General features: G+C 41.0%; 1 protein-coding gene across 1 annotated transcript in view; it reads right to left on the reverse strand.

The window, feature by feature from the left end:
• Positions 1-22,154, reverse strand: part of arg2 (arginase 2) — a 26,018-nt gene extending 3,864 nt beyond the window's left edge. The window contains exons 1-7 of the mRNA XM_061893924.1: positions 21,857-22,154; positions 21,710-21,782; positions 11,181-11,355; positions 10,959-11,118; positions 10,783-10,877; positions 291-395; positions 90-226 (exon numbers count right to left, since the gene is read on the reverse strand). Of these exons, the coding sequence (XP_061749908.1) occupies positions 90-226; positions 291-395; positions 10,783-10,877; positions 10,959-11,118; positions 11,181-11,355; positions 21,710-21,782; positions 21,857-21,970 (859 nt within the window). The 5' untranslated portion in view covers positions 21,971-22,154. The remainder of the gene's footprint in view (positions 1-89; positions 227-290; positions 396-10,782; positions 10,878-10,958; positions 11,119-11,180; positions 11,356-21,709; positions 21,783-21,856) is intronic.
• Positions 22,155-26,541: the final 4,387 nt, after the last annotated feature.

Below are 26,541 nucleotides of genomic sequence, written 5' to 3' on the forward strand. Positions count from 1 at the left end.
AGACCAGCTCCAGGATGGAGGACCCTGCCACCTCCCAGATGACACTCAGAGTTCCACCTAATTGAGGCATCTTTACAAGTCTTTAGTACCTGTGTTGTGAACTTCCTCTGTGATGTAGATGCCCTCCCTGTAGGTCAGTCCTCCGTTCACCCGCGTCCCCGTGGCGGGAGCCAGAGACGGGTCGAAGGCATCGATGTCGAAGCTCAGGTGAATTGGTCTCTGTTTTCTGTTGTTAGGAAGTGAGCGGTTAATGTTGCAGTTGTTGTTTGCTTATGGTTATTGTTGTGTACCTCGCCAGCACGTGGTCCAGAGCGACTTCCGTGACCCTCTGGATGCCAAGTCTGTCAATGTCCCTCATGGTGAAGTATTGGATCCCCAAATCCTTCATAATGTGGCTAAAAACAAAACCGCAAACATTTATAAAGCTCCCTTATGTTAAATGTGTCTTTTTATCCCCCAACACTTCAGAAGAAAGCAGGCTTTGCTACACATCTTAAATAAAAGCCCACTCAGAGTCACAGATAGGGGTGGTAAGTTTCATCATTTTAGTCTTTCCCATCAGTGACTATGCTAACCACAAAAATGTTGAAATGTAATGTTAGCACATAGCTCGCATTGCAAACCTAGTGAATAGAATAGAATGGACTTTGTCATATTTGCACATAATGAGATTAAGGACTGCAATTTAAGGTGCGTTGGTGAGAACAAATATGGGGTAAAAATAAATAACACAAGAGGTAATAAAGGAAAAACTAAAAATTGAAATAAACAGACTACTATCTAATAAAAATAAGCAATCCTGTACAATATACAAAACACTGTAGTAATACAATATACTGAACAAGACGAGTACCTAAGTAATAAATAATCAGTGTCGGACATATTGCCTCAAAGGGTAGTATTGCACAGTATTAGGGCAGAATATTGTATAGGGGTGAATTATTATTATTATTATTATAAGTTAAATGTGTTGCTCACATTTGTGTTCTAATGTATGTATTGTGTTGCTACAAGCAGCGCTCATTAGCATTAAAGCTGCAGGCAGACAGTTGATTTGCATTAACACTGTATACACACACACACACTAGATCAACAAACACACACAGATTATTAGCATTGAAGCTACACACACACACACGCATTTACACTAGATCAACAAACACACAGATTATTAGCATTGAAGACACACACACACACACTAGATCAACAAATACACACAGATTATTAGCATTGAAGACACACACACACACACACACACACTAGATCAACAAATACACACAGATTATTAGCATTGAAGCTACACACACACACACACACACACACTAGATCAACAAACACACACAGATTATTAGCATTGAAGCTACACACACACACACGCACTAGATCAACAAACACACACAGATTATTAGCATTGAAGCTACACACACACACACACACACTGGATCAACAAACACACACAGATTATTAGCACTGAAGCTACACACACTAGATCAACAAACACACAGATTAGCATTGAAGCTACACACACGCGCACTCACACTAGATCAACAGATTAGCATTGACGTCACACACACACACACACACACACACACACACACACACACACACACACACACACACACACACTAGATCAACAAATACACAGATTAGCATTGAAGCTACACACACACACATGTACTCACACTAGATCAACACAGATTATTAGCATTAAAGTCACACACACACACACACACGATCAACAAACACACACACACACTAGATAACAAATACACACAGATTATTAGCATTGAAGACACACACACACACACTAGATCAACAAATACACACAGATTATTAGCATTGAAGCTACACACACACACACACTAGATCAACAAACACACACAGATTATTAGCATTGAAGCTACACACACACTGGATAAACAAACACACACAGATTATTAGCACTGAAGCTACACACACACTAGATCAACAAACACACAGATTAGCATTGAAGCTACACACACGCGCACTCACACTAGATCAACAAACAGATTAGCATTGAAGTCACACACACACACACACACACGATCAACAAACACACACACGATCAACAAACACACACACACACACTAGATCAACAAATACACACAGATTATTAGCATTGAAGACACACACACACACACACTAGATCAGTGGTTCTCAAATGGGGGTACGTGTACCCCTGGGGGTACTTGAAGGTATGACAAGGGGTACGTGAGATTTTTAAAAAATATTTTAAAAATAGCAACAATTCAAAAATCCTTTATAAATATATTTATTGAATAATACTTCAACCAAATATGAATGTAAGTTGATAAAGTGTGAAAAGAAATGAAATAATGCAATATTCAGTGTTGACAGCTAGATTTTTTGTGGACATGTTCCATAAATATTGATGTTAAAGATTTCTTTTTTTGTGAAGAAATGTTTAGAATGAAGTTCATGACTCTATTACAATCCCCAAAGAGGACACTTTAAGTTGATGATTACTTCTATGTGGAGAAATCTTTATTAATTGAATCACTTGTTTTTATACAAGTTTTTAGTTATTAGGGTCCGCACTGCCAGCAAAGGACTCTGTCCTTTGCCATGGCAAGGACCCTATTGAATCTGTAGCGTTTTATTATTCTTTCTTTCTTCCGCACGCATACTCGCCTATGCGCTGTATTTTGACCCCCTGACCATGCTTCAAAACTCACCAAATTTGACACACACGTCGGTGAGGAGTTTCTTCCCAACATATTAGGGAGCCAAACCCCAAAAATCAAAATTGCGCTCTAGCGCCCCCTAGGAAAAGACAAAAAATGAATTGCTTGTAACTTCGGTTAGGAATGTCGTAGAGACATGAAACAAAATTCTCTATGTAGGTCTGACTAAGACCTAAATTCCCCATTAGAAATGCCTATACCTAAAATCAACAGAAATTTTGCAAAACCCTTTCAAAGCAAAATTTTTGCAAAAAATGCAATTTTTCCCTCTTTGAGCTGTAATTTGACCCCCTTAAAATGCTTCAAAACTCACCAAACTTGGCAGACATATCAAGACTGGCAGAAATTGCGATCTAACGAAAAAAAAAAATTATAAAACTCAAAATTGCGCTCTACAAAATTTTTTGAATGAAACATAGAAAAAACTGCTTCTAGGAAGAAAACACAGACAAAACTGCTTGTAACTTCCGGTAGGAATGTCGGAAAGACATGAAACAAAAACTTCTATGTAGGTCTTACTTAGACCTACATTTTAATAATCGACAGCTAGCAGAAAAAATCAACAGGAAGTTGGCAATTACCCCTTCAAAATAAAAGTTTTGTGAAAAAACGTCACCTTTCTTCAAAAGTTATCTCCTCTGAGCGCGTTTGTCGTTTCGGCTTCAAACTCGCTCAGGAGAGAGTTTGGACCCTTCTGAATAAAAGTATGGATCAAAGTTTTGATAAGTTTTAAGGTTTTGATTTTACGCGCCTTCAAAGATGCCTTGCGCAAAGTTTCATAAAAAATGTAATTTTTGCCTCTTTGAGCTGTAATTTGACCCCCTTAAAATGCTTCAAAACTCACCAAACTTGACACACACATCAGGACTGGCAACAATTGCGAGCTAATAAAAAAACCAAACCCCAAAACTCAAAATTGTGCTCTAGCGCCCCCTAGGAATACAACACAGACAAACTGCTCCTAGGAAGAAAAAGACAAAACTGCTTGTAACTTCCGGTAGGAATGTCGTAGAGACATGAAACAAAAACCACTATGTAGGTCTGACTTAGACCTACATTTGAATATTTAACATACTTTGGCAAAAATCAACAGGAAGCTAGATATTTTCACTTCAATACAACAACTGCATTACTTTCACAATGCATTAAATAGTGGGACGAAGGCGTCTTAAGCCCTGGGGCTCGGGGGCAGCAACCCAAGGCGCGCTCGCACCTTCGCACCCTAATTTGACCCCCTTAACATGCTTCAAAACTCACCAAATTTGACACTCACATCGGTATGGAGCGGCAGACCAACTTATTAAGCAACCAAACCCCAAAAATGAAAATTGCGCGCTAACGCCCCCTAGGAAGAGACAAAAAACAGACTGCTTGTAACTTCCGTTAGGAATGTCGTAGAGACATGAAACAAAAACCTCTGTGTAGGTCTGACTAAGACCTACATTTCCAATAAAAAACGTCTATACCCAAAATCAACAGAAATTTTGCAAAAACTCATTCAAAGCAACATTTTTGAAAAAAACGCAATTTTTGCCTCTTTGAGCTGTAATTTGACCCCCTTAAAATGCTTCAAAACTCACCAAACTTGGCACACACATCAGGACTGGCAGAAATTGCGATCTAGTGAAAAAACCAAACCTTAAAACTCAAAATTGCGCTCTATTGCAATTTTTGAATAAAACACAGAAAAAACTGCTCCTAGGAAGAGGAAACAGATAAAACTGCTTGTAACTTCTGGTAGGAATGTCGGACAGACATGAAACAAAAACCTCAATGTAGGTCTCACCTAGACCTACATTTTGATAGGTGGCATCTTTCAGTTAAAATCAACAGGAAGTTGGCAATTACCCCTTCAAAATAAAGGTTTTGTAAAAAGCCGTCACCTTTTTCCAGACAAAACTGATTTTAACTTCTGTTAGGAATGTCGTAGAGTGATGAAATAAAAACTTCTATGTAGGTCTGACTAAGATCGGGACTCGGGACACGGCGGCGGCGGCCAACGGCGGACCCGACCAACGCTGCTTGCAGCTTTAATTTTTTAAAAATCTTTTATTGAAAATAGTTCAAGAAAGACCACTACAAATGAGCAATATTTTGCACTGTTATACAATTTAATAAATCAGAAACTGATGACATATGTTCACAGTGGGTACATCACTGAAAAAAGGTTGAGAACCTCTGGGTTAGATCATAAACACACAGATCATTAGCATTAAACACACACACTAGATCAACAAACACACACTGATCATTAGCATTGAAGCCACACACACACACACACACAAGAACAGGGGTCAGCAACTCTTACCACTCAAAGAACCATTTTGACCCGTTTCACAAAATAAAGAAAACAATGGGAGCCACAAAACTCTTTTGAAATTTAATATGAAGTAACACTGCGTACAAAGTTTTTTTTGCTTTGTGCTATGTATAAACCAGGGGTCTCAGACACGGGGCCGCACCTTAATATGAAGATGTAATGTTACAGCGGGCCGCGACATTAATATGAATGCCGCTTGACAACATCACACTTGCCAGCCCTCCGGAATTTTCCGAGTAACTCCTGAATTCCAAACAATTATTCTCTTAGATGTCTGCTGAATTTCACTCAAACTACAAAATGAGGGCGTGCTATGATGGCACTGCATTTAGCACCTCCTACAGCTAGAGCAAACAGCTTGCCAACTGAATCACATTTTGTGATTCGATTAGCAATCGTGCGTCAGTTGAGGTGGGCGGGGGTGTATAATGTAGCCCGGAAGAGTTAGGGATACATGGGATTCTGGGTATTTGTTCTGTTGTGTTTATGTTGTGTTACGGTGCGGATGTTCTCCCCAAATGAGTTTGTCATTCTTGTTTGGTGTGGGTTCACAGTGTGGCGCATATTTGTAACAGTGTTAAAGTTGTTTATATCACAACCCTCAGTGTAACCTGTATGGCTGTTGACCAAGTATGCCTTGCATTCAGAGAATGGAACAAGAGCGGATGTGACGTCTTGTACCAGGGGACGTTGAAGGCTTTGCCATCACGGCACGCCCTCAATGTTGTCCTCAACATAGTTCTCTGGATGAATGTGGGAGAATATTTGCCCCGAGAGATTTCTGGAAGAGGCATTGAAATCCTGAAACCTTCCGGAAAAAACGGGGGCTCTGAAAGTACGCAGCTGAGCCATATCAGAGTGTACAAAGAGCCGCGGGTTGCCGACCCCTGCACTAGGTCAACAAACACACACATATTATTAGCATTGAAGCTACAAACACACACACACTAGATCAACAAACACACACGGATCATTAGCATTGAAGCTACAAACACACACACACACACACACTAGATCAACAAACACACACGGATCATTAGCATTGAAGCTACAAACACACACACACACACACACTAGATCAACAAACACACACGGATCATTAGCATTGAAGCTACAAACACACACACACATTAGATCAACAAACACACACAGATCATTAGCATTGAAGCTACAAACACACACACACACACTAGATCAACAAACACAGATTATTATCATTGAAGCTACAAACACACACACACGAACACACACTAGATCAACAAACACACACAGATCATTAGCATTGAAGCTACAAACACACACACACATTAGATCAACAAACACACACAGATCATTAGCATTGAAGCTACAAACACACACACACACACTAGATCAACAAACACAGATTATTATCATTGAAGCTACAAACACACACACACGAACACACACTAGATCAACAAACACACACAGATCATTAGCATTGAAGCTACAAACACACGCACACACTAGATCAACAAACACACACATATTAGCATTGAAGCTACAAACACACACACACACACACACACACACACACAGATTATTAGCATTGAAGCTACAAACACACAAGATCAACAAACACACACAGATTATTAGCTTTGAAGCTACAAACACACACACACACACTGATCAACAAACACACAGATTATTAGCATTGAAGCTACAAACACACACAAGATCAACAAACACACACAGATTATTAGCATTGAAGCTACAAACACACACACACACACACACACACACTAGATCAATAAACACACAGATTATTAGCATTGAAGCTACAAACACACACACACACACTAGATCAATAAACACACAGATTATTAGCATTGAAGCTACAAACACACAAGATCAACAAACACACACATATTAGCATTGAAGCTACAAACACACACACACACTAGATCAACAAACACACAGAGATTATTAGCATTGAAGCTACAAACACACACAAGATCAACAAACACACACAGATTATTAGCATTGAAGCTACAAACACACACACACACTAAATCAACAAACAATTATTAGCATTGAAGCTACAGACACACACACTCACACACTAGATCAACAAACACACACAGATTATTAGCATTGAAGCTACAGACACACACATCTTGTTAGTGTAACAGACACAGACACACACACATTAGTGTTTACTATAAGCACTTTTAAATCCCACGAGCGACACACAGTTGTGTAGTGACTTGAACAAGTAAACTAGTAGTGTAGTACTACTTAAATCCCACGACTGACACATAGTTGTGTAGTGACTTGAACAAGTCAACTAGTAGTGTAGTACTACTTAAATCCCACGACTGACACATAGTTGTGTAGTGACTTGAACAAGTCAACTAGTAGTGTAGTACTACTTAAATCCCACGACTGACACACAGTTGTGTAGTGACTTGAACAAGTAAACTAGTAGTGTAGTACTACTTAAATCCCACAAGCGACACATAGTTGTGTAGTGACTTGAACAAGTCAACTAGTAGTGTAGTACTACTTAAATCCCACGACTGACACACAGTTGTGTAGTGACTTGAACAAGTAAACTAGTAGTGTAGTACTACTTAAATCCCACAAGCGACACGTAGTTGTGTAGTGACTTGAACAAGTAAACTAGTAGTGTAGTACTACTTAAATCCCACGACTGACACATAGTTGTGTAGTGACTTGAACAAGTAAACTAGTAGTGTAGTACTACTTAAATCCCACAAGTGACACACAGTTGTGTAGTGACTTGAACAAGTAAACTAGTAGTGTAGTACTACTTAAATCCCACAACTGACACATAGTTGTGTAGTGACTTGAACAAGTCAACTAGTAGTGTAGTACTACTTAAATCCCACAACTGACACACAGTTGTGTAGTGACTTGAACAAGTAAACTAGTAGTGTAGTACTACTTAAATCCCACGAGCGACACAGTTGTGTAGTGACTTGAACAAGTCAACTAGTAGTGTAGTACTACTTAAATCCCACGACTGACACATAGTTGTGTAGTGACTTGAACAAGTAAACTAGTAGTATAGTACTACTTAAATCCCACAACTGACACATAGTTGTGTAGTGACTTGAACAAGTCAACTAGTAGTGTAGTACTACTTAAATCCCACAACTGACACATAGTAGTGACTTGAACAAGTCAACTAGTAGTGTAGTACTACTTAAATCCCACGACTGACACACAGTTGTGTAGTGACTTGAACAAGTAAACTAGTAGTATAGTACTACTTAAATCCCACAACTGACACATAGTAGTGACTTGAACAAGTCAACTAGTAGTGTAGTACTACTTAAATCCCACGACTGACACATAGTTGTGTAGTGACTTGAACAAGTAAACTAGTAGTGTAGTACTACTTAAATCCCACAAGCGACACATAGTTGTGTAGTGACTTGAACAAGTCAACTAGTAGTGTAGTACTACTTAAATCCCACGACTGACACATAGTTGTGTAGTGACTTGAACAAGTAAACTAGTAGTATAGTACTACTTAAATCCCACAACTGACACATAGTAGTGACTTGAACAAGTCAACTAGTAGTGTAGTACTACTTAAATCCCACGACTGACACATAGTTGTGTAGTGACTTGAACAAGTAAACTAGTAGTGTAGTACTACTTAAATCCCACAAGCGACACATAGTTGTGTAGTGACTTGAACAAGTCAACTAGTAGTGTAGTACTACTTAAATCCCACGACTGACACGTAGTTGTGTAGTGACTTGAACAAGTCAACTAACTAGTAGTGTAGTACTACTTAAATCCCACGACTGACACACAGTTGTGTAGTGACTTGAACAAGTCAACTAGTAGTGTAGTACTACTTAAATCCCACGAGCGACACATAGTTGTGTAGTGACTTGAACAAGTAAACTAGTAGTGTAGTACTACTTAAATCCCACGACTGACACACAGTTGTGTAGTGACTTGAACAAGTAAACTAGTAGTGTAGTACTACTTAAATCCCACAAGCGACACATAGTTGTGTAGTGACTTGAACAAGTCAACTAGTAGTGTAGTACTACTTAAATCCCACGACTGACACATAGTTGTGTAGTGACTTGAACAAGTCAACTAACTAGTAGTGTAGTACTACTTAAATCCCACAAGCGACACACAGTTGTGTAGTGACTTGAACAAGTAAACTAGTAGTGTAGTACTACTTAAATCCCACGACTGACACATAGTTGTGTAGTGACTTGAACAAGTCAACTAACTAGTAGTGTAGTACTACTTAAATCCCACAACTGACACACAGTTGTGTAGTGACTTGAACAAGTAAACTAGTAGTGTAGTACTACTTAAATCCCACAACTGACACATAGTTGTGTAGTGACTTGAACAAGTAAACTAGTAGTGTAGTACTACTTAAATCCCACAACTGACACATAGTAGTGACTTGAACAAGTCAACTAGTAGTGTAGTACTACTTAAATCCCACGACTGACACACAGTTGTGTAGTGACTTGAACAAGTAAACTAGTAGTATAGTACTACTTAAATCCCACAACTGACACATAGTAGTGACTTGAACAAGTCAACTAGTAGTGTAGTACTACTTAAATCCCACGACTGACACATAGTTGTGTAGTGACTTGAACAAGTAAACTAGTAGTGTAGTACTACTTAAATCCCACAACTGACACACAGTTGTGTAGTGACTTGAACAAGTCAACTAGTAGTGTAGTACTACTTAAATCCCACGACTGACACATAGTTGTGTAGTGACTTGAACAAGTAAACTAGTAGTATAGTACTACTTAAATCCCACAACTGACACATAGTAGTGACTTGAACAAGTCAACTAGTAGTGTAGTACTACTTAAATCCCACGACTGACACATAGTTGTGTAGTGACTTGAACAAGTAAACTAGTAGTGTAGTACTACTTAAATCCCACAAGCGACACATAGTTGTGTAGTGACTTGAACAAGTCAACTAGTAGTGTAGTACTACTTAAATCCCACGACTGACACGTAGTTGTGTAGTGACTTGAACAAGTCAACTAACTAGTAGTGTAGTACTACTTAAATCCCACGACTGACACACAGTTGTGTAGTGACTTGAACAAGTCAACTAGTAGTGTAGTACTACTTAAATCCCACGAGCGACACATAGTTGTGTAGTGACTTGAACAAGTAAACTAGTAGTGTAGTACTACTTAAATCCCACGACTGACACACAGTTGTGTAGTGACTTGAACAAGTAAACTAGTAGTGTAGTACTACTTAAATCCCACAAGCGACACATAGTTGTGTAGTGACTTGAACAAGTCAACTAGTAGTGTAGTACTACTTAAATCCCACGACTGACACATAGTTGTGTAGTGACTTGAACAAGTCAACTAACTAGTAGTGTAGTACTACTTAAATCCCACAAGCGACACACAGTTGTGTAGTGACTTGAACAAGTAAACTAGTAGTGTAGTACTACTTAAATCCCACGACTGACACATAGTTGTGTAGTGACTTGAACAAGTCAACTAACTAGTAGTGTAGTACTACTTAAATCCCACAACTGACACACAGTTGTGTAGTGACTTGAACAAGTAAACTAGTAGTGTAGTACTACTTAAATCCCACAACTGACACATAGTTGTGTAGTGACTTGAACAAGTAAACTAGTAGTGTAGTACTACTTAAATCCCACGAGCGACACACAGTTGTGTAGTGACTTGAACAAGTAAACTAGTAGTGTAGTACTACTTACTACTCTCCAGGGTCCACATCCCGCAGCCCGATGTAGACCAGGTCCCTGCAGGAGAGGAATGGCTTCAGCCAGGAGAATCCAGGTAGACGGGGCACCTGCAGGAAGGGGAGGAGCCGCACAGAAAGGTGAGGTTTGGACCACCACCATGTACACCACCAGGCTTTGTCCTCCCTCACCTTGTCTTGCAGCTCTTTGAGCATGAAGGCCACCGGTTGTCCGTGCAGGTTCCCCGATGGCGAGGTGACGGGCGTATTGATGTCGGCGTGGGCGTCCACCCATATGACGCACAGGTCAGGGCACTGCTGGGCGTGGCCTCCCACGGAGCCCACACCGAGGCTAGGAGAAGAGCGGGCTGATGTAAGAACGGTGAGTGTGAACCCCCCCCAGGTGGTCCGTACCTGTGGTCGCCCCCCAGCATGACCAGGGTGTGGCCCGAGCCCACCGCTCGGCTCACGGCGCCCGACAGCTTCTTGTTGGCGGCGCCCACCGTGCGAGGGAACTTGACGTTCATGTAGGGCTCGTCCGTCTCCAGGTGTTGGAAAGTCAGGTCGCCAAAGTCGTGTACGGCGTAATCTGGAAGTATTTCATTATTCACATTATTATTGACACTTTGTTGTCACCTCACTGCTATGTTGTTGTCACCCTCTAGGGGGCACTGTGACTCCCTCTAATGCAGGGGTCACCAAGCTTTTTGAAACCCAGACCTACTTCTTGGGTACTTTTCTTTCTCCTATGTCCCCCCCTCCCTTGTGGAGGGGGTCCGGTCCGATGACCATGAATGAAGTACTGGCAGTCTAGAGTCGGGACCCAGGATGGACCGCTCGCCTGTGTATCGGTTGGGGACATCTCTACGCTGCTGATCCGCTTCAGATGGTTTCCTGTGGACGGGACTCTCGCGGCTGTGTTGGATCCGCTTTGAACTGAACTCTCGCGGCTGTGTTGGAGCCACTATGGATTGAACTTTCACAGTATCATGTTAGACCCGCTCGACATCCATTGCTTTCGGTCCCCTAGAGGGGGGGGGTTGCCCACATCTGAGGTCCTCTCCAAGGTTTCTCATAGTCAGCATTGTCGCTGGCGTCCCACTGGATGTGAATTCTCCCTGCCCACTGGGTGTGAGTTTTCCTTGCCCTTTTGTGGGTTCTTCCGAGGATGTTGTAGTCGTAATGATTTGTGCAGTCCTTTGAGACATTTGTGATTTGGGGCTATATAAATAAACATTGATTGATTGATTGATTAATTGATTGATTGATATGAAGGGCTACCAGTTTGATACACAATTAAATTGCCAAAAATAGCCAATTTGCTCAATTTACCTTTAACTCTATGTTATTAATAGTAATTAATGATATTTATCTTTGTGGAAACACTCATCTTAAGATTTCTCACAATAAATATATATACAAACAGATAAATATCAATATGCAACACTTTTTTATATTTTCTCTAAGTGCACATTTTTCAAATTGAACATTTTCAAATGATCACTTCTAAGACAGTCTTGTGACATCACAATATCCCGTTTTAACGAGCTGGACACTAACACGTTTTAACAAACCATGTTCCATCATACAATTTTTTTTCCTTCTACGGAAGGAAAAAAACACGTAATTGAACGGTTTAAAAGAGGAGAAAACAGGAAAAAAATCAAATACAAATTTGAAACATAGTTTCTTCAATTTTGACTCTTTAAGATTCAAAATTCAACCGAAAAAAAAGGAGGAAAAACTAGCTAATTCAAATCTTTTTGAAAAAATAAAAAAAACAATTTATGGAACATCATTAGTAATTTTTCCTGATTAAGATTCATTTTAGAATTTTGATGACATGTTTTAAATAGGTTAAAATCCAATCTGCACTTTGTTAGAATATATAACAAATTGGACCAAGTTATATTTCTAACAAAAACAAATCATTATTTCTTCTAGATTTTCCAGAATAAAAGGAATTCAAGACTTTGAAATAAGATTTAAATTTGATTCAACAGATTTTTTAGATTTGCCAGAATAATTTTTTTGAATTTTAATCATAAGTTTGAAGAAATATTTCACAAATATTCTTCGTCGAAAAAAAAAGCAAAAATGAAGAATTAAATTAAAATGTATTTATGATTCTTTACAATAAAAAAAATGTATTTACTTGAACATTGATTTAAATTGTGAAGTGAATTATATTTATATAGCGCTTTTCTCGAGTGACTCAAAGCGCTTTACATAGTGAAACCCAATATCTAAGTTACATTTAAAGCAGTGTGGGTGGCACTGGGAGCAGGTGGGTAAAGTGTCTTGCCCAAGGACACAACGGCAGTGGCTAGGATGGCGGAAGCGGGAATCGAACCTGCAACCCTCAAATTGCTGCCGCGGCCACTCTACCAACCGAGCTATACCGCCAGCTATATAAATTGTCAGGAAAAAAGAGGAAGGAATTTAAAAGGTAAAAAGGTATATGTGTTTAAAAATCGCCCTGCGATGAGGTGGCGACTTGTCCAGTGTGTACCCCGCTTTCCGCCCGATTGTAGCTGAGATAGGGGCCAGCGCCCCCCGCGACCCCAAAAGGGAATAAGCGGTACAAAATGGATGGATGGATCTTTAGAAATCCTAAAATCATTTTTAAGGTTGTATTTTTTTCTAAAAAATTGTCTTTCTGAAAGTTATAAGAAGCAAAGCAAAAAAATAAATTAATTTATTTAAACAATTGAAGACCAAGTCTTTAAAATATTTTCTTGGATTTCCAAATTTGAGTTTTGTCTCTCTTAGAATTAAAAATGTCGAGCAAAGCGAGACCAGCTTGCTAGTAAATAAATACAATTTAAAAAATAGAGGCAGCTCACTGGTAAGTGCTGCTATTTGAGCTATTTTTAGAACAGGCCAGCGGGCGACTCATCTGGTCCTTACGGGCGACCTGGTGCCCGCGGGCCCCGTGTTGGTGACCCCTGCTCTATGAGGAGTGAGATGTATTAAGCACTATTTTTAATAGCATTCCAAAAACGTCTATTTTTAATGTGGTCGTCACATACATTGGGAAGGTAAACAAGCAACATGATCGCCATAATACCATGAGTGGTGTTGTCTTACTCTGCTCAGCAAGGCCGACCTCCGCTACCTTGAGCTGACGCGACAGAAATAGACGCTCTCTCATTAGTGCGAGGACAAAAGAAGTACAGCGTGTCCTCTAACTGTCCACTCTAATGGACGCCGTGACCCAAACGCCTTCAAAACTAGCATGGCTAAAATCCCTTCAACTACTGTTTGGGTCGCCATTATTGACATGGCACCTGTAAAGCTGTCAGACATTTTTAAAGAGAGACTGCTCAAACATTTTACTCACACACACTTTTCCAACAAGTGAGAGGCATCTATCTTTTCACACCAGATAAACAAACAATGTCCGCTAGAAAAGTAAAACAGAGCAAGTTCTAAACAGCCGACGTAAAACAGTACTTTTTAAAGAATGGGGCAGCTGTTAGTGAAATAAATAATAAAACAGAAATGACAAAGAGCGTGATTACACTACCATTGAGAAATATAAATACCAATAGAAATATCACTATTATTAATGAGTAATAATGACCTCTATTATTAACAATACAATAGTTTCAAATGCAACAATACATGAAATCATAACTAGAAATACAAAAGAAAGCAGTTAACTGGAGAAGCCAACTGTATTAACCTTGTAGATTGTTATAGCAAGAATAGGTCAAGCTTGGTCCGTGTGCCATGTGTTACCCAGTTTCTTCTAGGACGGGGGTGTCAATCTTATTTTAGATCTGGGGCCACATGGAGACAAATCTACACCCAAGCAGGCCAGACATAGCACGATAACTTAAAAATAAAGACGACTTCAGATAGTTTTTTTGGTTTAAAAATAGAACAAAAACATTCTGAAAATGTACGAATCATAATGTTGGCTTTTTTTTTTTACGTTCACATTTTGTGGCTAGTAGTATTCCATCTTTATTCATCATTATTTATACTTTCTGAACGTTTATCAGTCAACTTATTGGTGTTAATTTTCATTCTATAAAGATAAAGAAAATATTGAATTCAAATTACAGTATGTTATTCATGTAGTTTGATCATTTTCCTCGACTGATGTCTTAACATCTGGTTTATTTTGTACTTAAAGGCCTACTGAAAGCCACTACTACGGACCTGATAGTTTATATATCAATGATGAAATATTAACATTGCAACACATGCCAATACGGCCGCTTTAGTTTACTAAATTGCAATTTTAAATTTCGCGCGGAAGTATCATGCTAAAACATCCACAGTATTCTGGACATCTGTGTTGCTGAATCTTTTGCAATTTGAACAATGAATAATGGAGACGTCAAAGAAGAAAGCTGTAGGTGGGAAGCGGTGTATTGCGGCCGCCTTTAGCAACACAAACACAGCCGGTGTTTCATTGTTTACATTCCCGAAAGATGACAGTCAAGCTTTGCTATGGAACGGAGCGGTCAAGCGAACACGGTTGGATTGCACAAAACACACACAAAGTACAGTGTATTATGCAGCCATCATTTCGAAAGATTGTGTTTCGAAGAGGGTCCCTTGCGAAGGGCAGAGATGGGCATCGCCACCACCTGTTGATCATCAGGTTGTACAGGCACGACCATATAATCTCACTAAAACACTAGTAACACAATAAGCAGATAAGGGATTTTCCAGAATTATCCTAGTAAACGTGTCTAATAACATCTGAATCACTCCCACTGCCCTCGTCTTTTTTCTTTTTTTTCCCTAGTCCTTCACTCTCACTTTCCTCATCCACAAAATATTTCATCCTCGCTCAAATTAACGAGGAAATCGCCGCTTTCTCGGTCCGAATCACTCTCGCTGCTGGTGGCCATGATTGTAAACAATGTTCAGATGTGAGGAGCTCCACAACCCGTGACGTCACGCGCACATCGTCTGCTACTTCCGGTACAGGCAAGGCTTTTTTATTAGCGACCAAAAGTTGCAAACTTTATCGTGGATGTTCTCTACTAAATCCTTTCAGCAAAAATATGGGGAAATTATGAAGTATGACACATAGAATGGACCTGCTATCCCCGTTTAAATAAGAACATCTCATTTCAGTAGGCCTTTAAGTGTATGTTGCATCAACAAAGAATTGCTATAGCGACATCCAGTGGACACATTTAGAACAGCAGTTTATTTCATTCAAAATTCAAGTTAATATTTATACTTGGCAAAGTCATCCAGGGGGCCGAATAAAACCTAGGGCAACAACGTCCCCTATGACTTTAACTCACAACTTCTGTTTCTCTGCCATTACTGCCAGAGGTGGTGGAAAAGTGTATTACAACTCAGTACAATTTCAGGTGTTTTTGGCGGCCCAACTATGGTTTAAGACACGCTGATCTCCAGTGTGCCAAGTATGACACGTGTGATGTGTCTTCTAGCATTTATGTCCATGAAATAAGACGGCCTTTATTCATCCAGCAGTGGGGCAGTTGCAATGATAACAGGTGCTGGATGAGCGGCAACATGGCATAGAAGACATGTTTTGATCTCAAAGGTCAAAGAGTTGTGTCAGTCGCCTGCAAGATGACTCCCATGAAGGTGCATGTTACAATAAAAAATATGCTGGGAGACAAGTTTATACTTGTGTTTGTTTTAGTCTGCACGCCCTTTTAGCTGCAACATTAAGCTCAACTATGATTCATCACTTCATCTGGGATGCCTGGAAAGAGCAGTGACATGAAGTCAGACACATGACCCAATTTCTTTAGTGGTATTTTGCACACCGCCCCGACCTCCCCGGAGGCTGTCTTTATTTAGATGAGTTTATTTCAAAGGGGACAATGCAATTTCATAAAAACACATGCCGGGTATATAGTATGCGCCTGCCTAGAATTACTGCCGGGTCAAACTCGTTTCGCAAAATATTATTTTTATTGGCGCATGTCTAGAATTTCCGCCGGGTCAAACTCGTTTCGCCAAATAATTAGCATATGTCTAGAATTTCCACCGGGTCAAACTCGTCACGTCACGAGTGACACTTCACCTGTCATCATTTTCAAAATGGAGGAGGCTGATTTCAATCATTTGAAATCGCATAAAGGGAAGAAGATTAAGAGCTTTTCAGTAGGATTTAAGGTCCAAGCTATTGAATATGCTAGAAAGAACAGTAAGCAGCTATGTTTTATTAATATACCGTAGCTGCGTGTGTCAAATATGAGTCATTAAATGACTCCCGCCTCCTGGTGGTAGAGGGCGCTAGTGATCCTTCTAGCGACTACTCGGCTGCAGAAGAAGTGACAACAAGCAGCAATCCTTTATTTTTTCCTCTCGCTTGCACTTTTAACATGGAGGATTACATATCTAAAATAAAACAGTTTTCTAAACTGGACTTTCAATCGAAGCAGGAGGTAATAAAGGAAGATCTCCATCGAGACAGAGAGACTTTTAAAACTGAAGAAAGATAAGGAAGACTTCTATAAACAAGTTATCGATGCTTTTGATCAGAAGGAGCTGCACATGGACTTCATTTATAAGTAAAGGTAAGACCATAATAACGTTTTGTTTTATTAAATGTGCTTTTCATGATGGTATCCTTACATCACACTCAAATTTATAAGCGCAGGCCTAAATTTACCGCATGCCTTTGGTAAGCGCCGTAGTGAGAAGAGGTTTTAAAATAATTAGCGCCCCGGCGGCAATTCAAGGAAATACGATGGCTTAAAAAAGCCAGAATTATCCAGAAGGCTCGTTTTCATCTGTAGTCCCCTGGCCATGATGTAAAAAAGGCGGTAAAATTACAATTTAAAAGCAAAGAAAGAGACAAAGAATAAAAGCACACAATACATATACAATAATAAAAAATACACCCAAACGTAACATTTATCTTAGCATCAACATGGGCTCATCTTTTAGTGCTGGCAGTTGTAGGCGTGGATAGGCCACATTTTACATTTTTTTGTGAAGGCCTTGTAAGTTGTGAGCAGTTCAACCTCCTCCGGAACTGACTTCCACACATTTGTGCTCCTTACTGACCAGGCTGAGAGGAATATAACAGTCACCTCCGACAGAGCCTCAGCTGATGAACTCTGCCAGAGGATGAAGTACTTTAAAGGTCGCCTTTAAAGGGGAACATTATCAGCAGACCTATGTAAGCGTCAATATATACCTTGATGGTGCAGAAAAAAGACCATCTATTTTTTTAACCGATTTCCGAACTCTAAATGGGTGAATTTAGGCAAATTAAACGCCTTTCTGTTTATCGTTCTTTTAGCGATGACGTCACCGAGGTAACACACCCGCCATTTTCATTTTCACATTACAAACACCGGGTCTCAGCTCTGTTATTTTCCGTTTTTTCGACTATTTTTTGGAACCTTGGAGACATCATGCCTGGTGGGTGTGTTGTCGGGTGTAACAACACTAACAGGGAGGGATTCAAGTTGCACCACTGGCAAGAAATCTCCCTATATTCAGTTACCGATTAATCGGTGCATCCCTAGTTTCTATATATATTTATTGTGAGAAATCATTAAGATGAGTGTTTCCACAAAGATAAATATCATTAATTATTACGGATGCACCGATTAATCGGTAACCAAGTATATTCGGCCGAATATGGCAAAAAAAGCCACATTCGGCCTTCGGCGGAATGAGTTAAAAACAAGGCCGAATAGTGGCGTGTGACGCAATTTTTTGACGCGGTGACGCAATCAACCAACATGCGGTGACGTTGGGATATGTTGTGTACCTGTATAAGTGTATGAGGTTACAAGCACACACTTATTGAGCCATCAGTGTGTGAATGTGTAAATGTGGAAGTAGTGTCAAAGCGCTTTGAGTACCTTGAAGGTAGAAAAGCGCTATACAAGTACAACCCATTGTTTGAAGGCCTAATATAAATGAAAAACTTTTTTTGAAAAGCAAAGGCTACTGGAATATTAAAAAAAGGTCAATATTCAATTAAAAAAAATACTTTATTTGAAAAACATGTCGAAATATTTATTCTAGGCTATTTATGCAATATTAAAAAAAATTGTGAAAAACTGCATTCATTATTCGGCCTTTATGTTAAGTTTTATTCGACGTCGGCCACAAATTTTCATTTCGGTGCATCCCTAATATCTAAGTTACATTTAAAGCAGTGTGGGTGGCACTGGGAGTAGGTGGGTAAAGTGTCTTGCCCAAGGACACAACCGCAATGACTAGGATGGCGGAAGCGGGAATCAAACCTGCAACCCTCAAGTTGCTGGCACGGCCACTCTACCAACCGAGCTATACCGCTGCACAGTAAGTCTTTGCTGTCGTCCAGCGTTCTGTTTTTGTTTACTTTGTAGCCCGTTCAGTTTTAGTTTGGTTCTGCATAGCCTTCCCTAAGCTTCAATGCCTTTTCTTACGAGCACTCACCTTTTGTTTATTTTCTGGTTTAAGCATTAGACACTTTTTTACCTGCACCCTGCCTCCCGCTGTTTCCGACATCCTTAAAGCAATTAGCTACCTGCTGCCACCTACTGATATGGAATATTAAAAAAAATTTGAAAAACTGCATTCATTATTCGGAATTTGGCCTTCGGCCACAAATTTTCATTTCGGTGCATCCCTAATATCTAAGTTACATTTAAAGCAGTGTGGGTGGCACTGGGAGCAGGTGGGTAAAGTGTCTTGCCCAAGGACACAACGGCAGTGACTAGGATGGCGGAAGCGGGAATCGAACCTGCAACCCTCAAGTTGCTGGCACGGCCACTCTACCAACCGAGCTATACCGCTGCACAGTAAGTCTTTGCTGTCGTCCAGCGTTCTGTTTTTGTTTACTTTGTAGCCCGTTCAGTTTTGGTTCTGCACAGCCTTCCCTAAGCTTCAATGCCTTTTCTTACGAGCACTCACCTTTTGTTTATTTTTTGGTTTAAGCATTAGACACCTTTTTACCTGCACACTGCCTCCCGCTGTTTCCAACATCCTTAAAGCAATTAGCTACCTGCTGCCACCTACTGCTATGGAATATAAAAAAAATTGTGAAAAACTGCATTCATTATTCGGAATTTGGCCTTCGGCCACAAATTTTCATTTCGGTGCATCCCTAATATCTAAGTTACATTTAAAGCAGTGTGGGTGGCACTGGGAGCAGGTGGGTAAAGTGCCTTGCCCAAGGACACAACCGCAATGACTAGGATGGCGGAAGCGGGAATCAAACCTGCAACCCTCAAGTTGCTGGCACGGCCACTCTACCAACCGAGCTATACCGCTGCACAGTAAGTCTTTGCTGTCGTCCAGCGTTCTGTTTTTGTTTACTTTGTAGCCAGTTCAGTTTTAGTTTGGTTCTGCATAGCCTTCCCTAAGCTTCAATGCCTTTCCTTACGAGCTCTCACCATTTTATTTTTTGGTTTAAGCATTAGACACCTTTTTACCTGCACACTGCCTCCCGCTGTTTCCAACATCCTTAAAGCAATTAGCTACCTGCTGCCACCTACTGATATGGAATATAAAAAAAATTGTGAAAAACTGCATTCATTATTCGGTATTTGGCCTTCGGCCACAAATTTTCATTTCAGTGCATCCCTAATATCTAAGTTACATTTAAAGCAGTGTGGGTGGCACTGGGAGCAGGTGGGTAAAGTGTCTTGCCCAAGGACACAACGGCAGTGACTAGGATGGCGGAAGCGGGAATCGAACCTGCAACCCTCAAGTTGCTGGCACGGCCACTCTACCAACCGAGCTAAACCGCTGCACAGTAAGTCTTTGCTGTCGTCCAGCGTTCTGTTTTTGTTTACTTTGTAGCCAGTTCAGTTTTGGTTCTGCATAGCCTTCCCTAAGCTTCAATGCCTTTTCTTACGAGCACTCACCTTTTGTTTATTTTTTGATTCAAGCATTAGACACCTTTTTACCTGCACCCTGCCTCCCGCTGTTTCCGACATCCTTAAAGCAATTAGCTACCTGCTGCCACCTACTGATATGGAATATAAAAAAAATTGTGAAAAACTGCATTCATTATTCGGAATTTGGCCTTCGGCCACAAATTTTCATTTCGGTGCATCCCTAATAGCTAAGTTACATTTAAAGCAGTGTGGGTGGCACTGGGAGCAGGTGGGTAAAGTGCCTTGCCCAAGGACACAACCGCAATGACTAGGATGGCGGAAGCGGGAATCGAACCTGCAACCCTCAAGTTGCTGGCACGGCCACTCTACCAACCGAGCTATACCGCTGCACAGTAAGTCTTTGCTGTCGTCCAGCGTTCTGTTTTTGTTTACTTTGTAGCCCGTTCAGTTTTGGTTCTGCATAGCCTTCCCTAAGCTTCAATGCTTTTTCTTACGAGCACTCACCTTTTGTCTATTTTTTGGTTTAAGCATTAGACACCTTTTTAGCTGCACACTGCCTCCCGCTGTTTCCAACATCCTTAAAGCAATTAGCTACCTGCTGCCACCTACTGATATGGAATATAAAAAAAAAATGTGAAAAACTGCACTCATTATTCGGTATTTGAGCGTTTAAGTTTTATTCGGCTTCGGAAAATTCGGTGCATCCCTATTAATTATTAATAATAACAGAGTTAAAGGTAAATTGAGCATATTGGCTATTTCTGGCCATGTATTGAAGTGTGTATCAAACTGGTAGCCCTTGGCATGAATCAGTACCCAAGAAGTAGTTCTTGCTTTCCAAAAGCTTGGTGACCCCTGCTTTAGGGGCTCCGTCCTCCCCCATTGTGTGTCTGCGCGGCCACGCTGTGCCGTTAGAGCTGACTTGGGGGGCGGCCATTGAATCTTCATTGTTCTTCCCGCCTTTCATTTCGCGCCAGATACACGTGTGAATACAAAAGAACTATTTGAGCATGAAAGCGACACACACACACACACACACACACACACACACCGTTATATAAACACCGTGTCCGTGATGTAACGGTTAAATCCGCGGCCGCCGTTACGTAAGGCCGGTGCTGAGCCGAGCCGGCCGACAAGACTCACCTAGCCCGGACAGCCTCTCCATGAGCCCCGCCTCCCGGATGACTTTGGGTCCGTGTTCCACTCCTCTCCTTTTCTGCCACACAGGCGCGGACAACAATCATCAGTCCGACTCCTCCCTTCCTTCTCCTCCTTCCTGCTCGTCCTTACCTGGCCCCGCGAGAAAGGAGCCCCCAGCACCGCCACCGACTGAGCTCGGCTGGGCTGCCCGCCGCAGAGCGCCCGTGTCCGGATGAGGCGGCTGAGATGTCCGCTGAGAGCCATGTTGCCTCCGCGCCGCTCGCTGCAAGTCTGACGAAAGGGCGGCGAGATGTTGCCTCTTCTTCTGGATGCTGAGTCGCGCACTTCCGGTCCGAATAATATTTTAATTATTATTATTTTTTTTATTTTTTTTCCTGTCCGTCACTTCTAGAAGTTTCCTTGCCGCGATTAAAAGTGTATCAATAGAAACTCCTCCACAGGTGCCGCTTTTAATGCCTCTGTTTGTGACGTCACCCCGTGACACACCTTCATGTTGGCCAATAGGAAGGGGTGTAAAATGTGGGTTCGTTTTGTGGGCGTGGCTTGGCCTTTTTTTAACCATCCTCTCTGATGGTGGAAATTTCCACGGGGGGAGGCCGGGCGGAAGTGATGGACTTGTTGACCGTGGAGCATCTGCCGTTCAAAAACATAGCACTAAACACGCAAATGCGCTCTTTTTCATCCATCTTCTAACATTAAGTTTCTCCCTCACAACTTTATAACCTTTATTTTCATCTCAATATGTGGAGTAAAACTATTAAAACCCTTTTATGATAGGACACAAACCATCTTATGAAAGTGTAAACGTATGATTGATTGATTGATACTTTTATTAGTAGATTGCACAGTTCAGTACATATTCCGTACAATTGACCACTAAATAGTAAAACCCAATAAGTTTTTCAACTTGTTTAAATCAGGGTACACATTAATCAACTCATGGTAAAACTATGAGACATTTATTTGATATATTATGCAAGCCAGTTAAACAATGCAGTAGTAAAAATATGTGATATAATTATTTATATGTCAATATGTGGAGTAAAACTATTAAAACCCTTTTTTGATGGTACACAAACCAGCTTATGGCAGTTAAAGTAATTAATATCATTTACCATGAGTTATTTTTTCAATGTCAGTATGAGGAGTAAAACTATGAAACCCTTTTTTCTGCAGTACAAAAGTCAGCTTAAGAATGAATAAACTTAGTAGTAAAAGTATTTTATATCCCATACTCTAAGTTCATTTATTTTCAACTCAATATATGGAGTAAAACTATGAGACACTTATTTAATATATTATTATGCAAGCCAGTAAAAATATGTGATATCATTTACCCTGAATAACATTATTTTCATGTCAATATGTGGAATAAAACTATGAAACCCGTATTTGATGTAGCACACGAGCAAGTTTAGGACAAAGTAAGCATATGGTAGTAAAAAAAATGATCTCATTCACCAAATTTGTTTATTTTGATGTCAATATGTGGAGTAAAACTATTGAAACCTGTTTTGATGATACACAAACCAGCTTAGGAAAGAGTAAACGGATTAATCATTTCAGATGCTTTGTAATGATTAACTATCCATGAGGAAACGGTCTACAATCCAAAAACAACAACACAATAATATGCGTAAACATCTACATGTTTTATAGCCAATTCTGCAGTGACAATGTTTTTTTTTTGTAGCCCTGTGGTTATTGCTGGTAATAACACCATTATTATGTCATTTTGTTGATTTGTTGTAGTTTCACACTTGCTCAATCAAGCCAAAAGAAGCAGAAAAAGGTAATAACACCTGAATAACCTCAGCTATTATTGTTGTTAGTGACAATACTTGTAATTATTGTTTATATCATTTGTGTGTGATCTTCAATCCTTTAGATTTGTGTTTTGTATGTGTAGCTGTAGTACAAGTAATATGATGAATCAAAGTGCATTCAGATAGCATGTTTGATGCAGTAAAGCAAGCAGGAGTCAGGACCAGGAGGCCCTAAAGGGGACCAACCCAAATGAAAAACTAAAGTTGTGGCGCCCCCAAGCGTCCAAATATGGAAATCACAGTAGTTTACTGTAGACTTTATTGTGCATTTAAAAGTTCAAGTGTCTTTTAACACCAAATAATTGTCTCCATTTATGGTATTCCCAAATCCAAAATGGAAATGTAACCGTAAACGACTTTCACTGTCGTCTTGCGGGTTCCAGGGACCACCAAGGAAGGACATGCCTTTGAGCAGGTGTAGACTTCTTTATTTTTCAATAAACAAAAGTTTTTTTGCGTGTTGCTTTTCAGCCTTCCCCGTTGTCTGCGTCTGCCTCTCGCTTTCTTCCGGGTTGCACGCGCTGCTGCTTGTGTTGTCGTCTCTCTCTCTCGTTCCTTCCTTGTTTGGGTTGCTCTCGCTCCGCACCATCACCAGCCCCGTTTTTTCCTCCTTCTCCCTTTTTATACAGCGAGAGGAGATACAGGTGTGCGATCCACACACCTGTATCTCATTTGTGGCGTCGCTCCCGGCTAACCCTCGCTGCTTGCTCGCCATCCCCGCCTCCTCGCCGCCATCTTGGGCCCGGCTCCAGCGTGCCCTGCCTCTCTGTCGGACATACTTGCCAACCTTAAGAACTCCGAATTCGGTAGGTGGGGTGTGGGGTGTGGGGTGTGGGGGGCGTGGTTAAGAGGGGAGGAGCCGTAGATGTTTGTGGAGAGGTGGAGGATGCGGCGGAGCGGAGAGGCGGGGCTTGCTGGGAGCGACGCCGCCACAATCTGAATCAGGTGCGTGGCACACACCGGTACACAATTAATTAATCTCTTCCTGCTGTATAAAAAGGGAGAAAGAGGAGGGATCAAAAGAGGAGTTGGAGAGACTGCAGCAGATATCGAGGAGTGGAAGCAAAAGAACGCACGACAACGATGCAGCCAACTGAAGGAGAGCGAGAAACGAGCAGGAAGGAAGGAGCTGAAAAGCAACCGAGCAAAAGACCTGATTATTGAAAAATAAAAGAGTCAAACCTGCTCTAGAGAGATGTCCTTTCTGGGTGGTCCATTCAACCCACACGACGACAGCTTAAGTCTGTCACATTTGGCACCCAACGTAGCTGGACCACCGGAGGCGGGGGAGGACGATCCCCTTTGGGCCCTAATCGGCGCGCTCACACAGCTCGCGGAAGGCAGTCGTCAAATGTCTAGTCAGGGAGGTGATCAAGAACCTGATGGTCACACATTCCTCTGTGGAGAGAGCAGAACCTTCCAGAAGGACGACCGTCCCTGCAGTGATCCACCAGTCAGGCCTGTATGGTAGAGTGGCCATGAGAAACTAAATTCTGTGATCTGATGAGACAAAGATTGAACTCTTTGGCGTGAATGCCATACATCATGTCCGGAGGAAACCATGGGCCAACACCACCCCTGCAGTGAAGATGTCAGAACCTGGACTTTGGGTTCTTTTTTCCCGGAAGGCAAAGGAAAGTTGGAGCGGGCAAAGCGTGAAGGTAAAGACATCTTTTATTTTAACACTATACCTACAAAAAAGAAGCAAACAAAAGGCGCGCACAATGGCGGAGAACAAACCCGACAAATGAAACAAAACTTGCACAAAGGCAGAAACTATGAACAATAAACAAAAAAAACTTACTTGGCATGGAACTACGAAACAAGCAGCGTGAATCGTAAACATGGCATGATGTGAGTGGAGGTGGCATGGCATGACGTGAGTAGAGGTAAAGTCGCCAGGCTGACTTCCTGCCAACTTTCGGTTTAAATAATAGACATGATTAGTGACAGGTGTGGGAGTGCAAAAGGTGAGACAGGTGCGTGACATGAGGACAGGTGAAAACTAATGGGTTGGCATGGAAACAAAGCAAACAAGGAAATGCAAAAACAGGAAACAATGGAGTCTTGAGCAAAACAGAAGATAACAAAACAAAACCTGATCACAAGACGTGACAGAAGCAAGGTGGTGGCAGCATCATGCTGTGGGCTTGGTTTTCAGGAACTGATAAGATTAACACTGCAGTAGACGTAATATTTACCATGAGTTCATTTACCAGCATGTGTGTGAAGTGAAGTGAATTATATTTATATAGCACTTTTCTCAAGTGACTCAAAGCGCTTTACATAGTGAAACCCAATATCTAAGTTACATTTGAAGAAGTGTGGGTGGCACTGGGAGCAGGTGGGTAAAGTGTCTTGCCCAAGGACACAACGGCAGTGACTGGGATGGCGGAAGCGGGGATCGAACCTGCAACCCTCAAGTTGCTGGCACGGCCGCTCTACCAACCGAGCTAAGTCGTAGTATGTGGGGTCAAACTGAAACAGACTTGTTTGATATCGTATAAGAGCAAGTTTAGGAAAAATAAACATCCATCCATCCATCTTCTTCCGCTTATCCGAGGTCGAGTCGCGGGGGCAGCAGCCTAAGCAGGGAAGCCCAGACTTTCCTCTCCCGAGCCATTTAGTCCAGCTCTTCCCGGGGGATCCCGAAGCGTTCCCAGGCCAGCCGGGAGTTTTTTTTTTTGATTGATACTTTTATTAGTAGATTGCACAGTACAGTACATATTCCGTACAATTGACCACTAAATGGTAACACCCCAATAAGTTGTTCTACTTGTTTAAGTCGGGGTCCACCTTCATCAATTCATGGTAAAAAAAGGATTGACAGATTGATATTTTTCTTTCAAAAAACATTTTGGAAATCATAAACGTCACAATCAAAGAAAATATAGCAATTTCTTAAAAGGTATCCAATAATATTTACCCAGAGTTAATTTATTTTCATGTCAAAAACTGGAATAAAACCACGAGACACACCGATTCATT

The sequence above is a fragment of the Nerophis ophidion genome, linkage group LG03 (genome assembly GCF_033978795.1).
Source record: "Nerophis ophidion isolate RoL-2023_Sa linkage group LG03, RoL_Noph_v1.0, whole genome shotgun sequence".
In the NCBI taxonomy this organism is placed as follows: domain Eukaryota; kingdom Metazoa; phylum Chordata; class Actinopteri; order Syngnathiformes; family Syngnathidae; genus Nerophis; species Nerophis ophidion.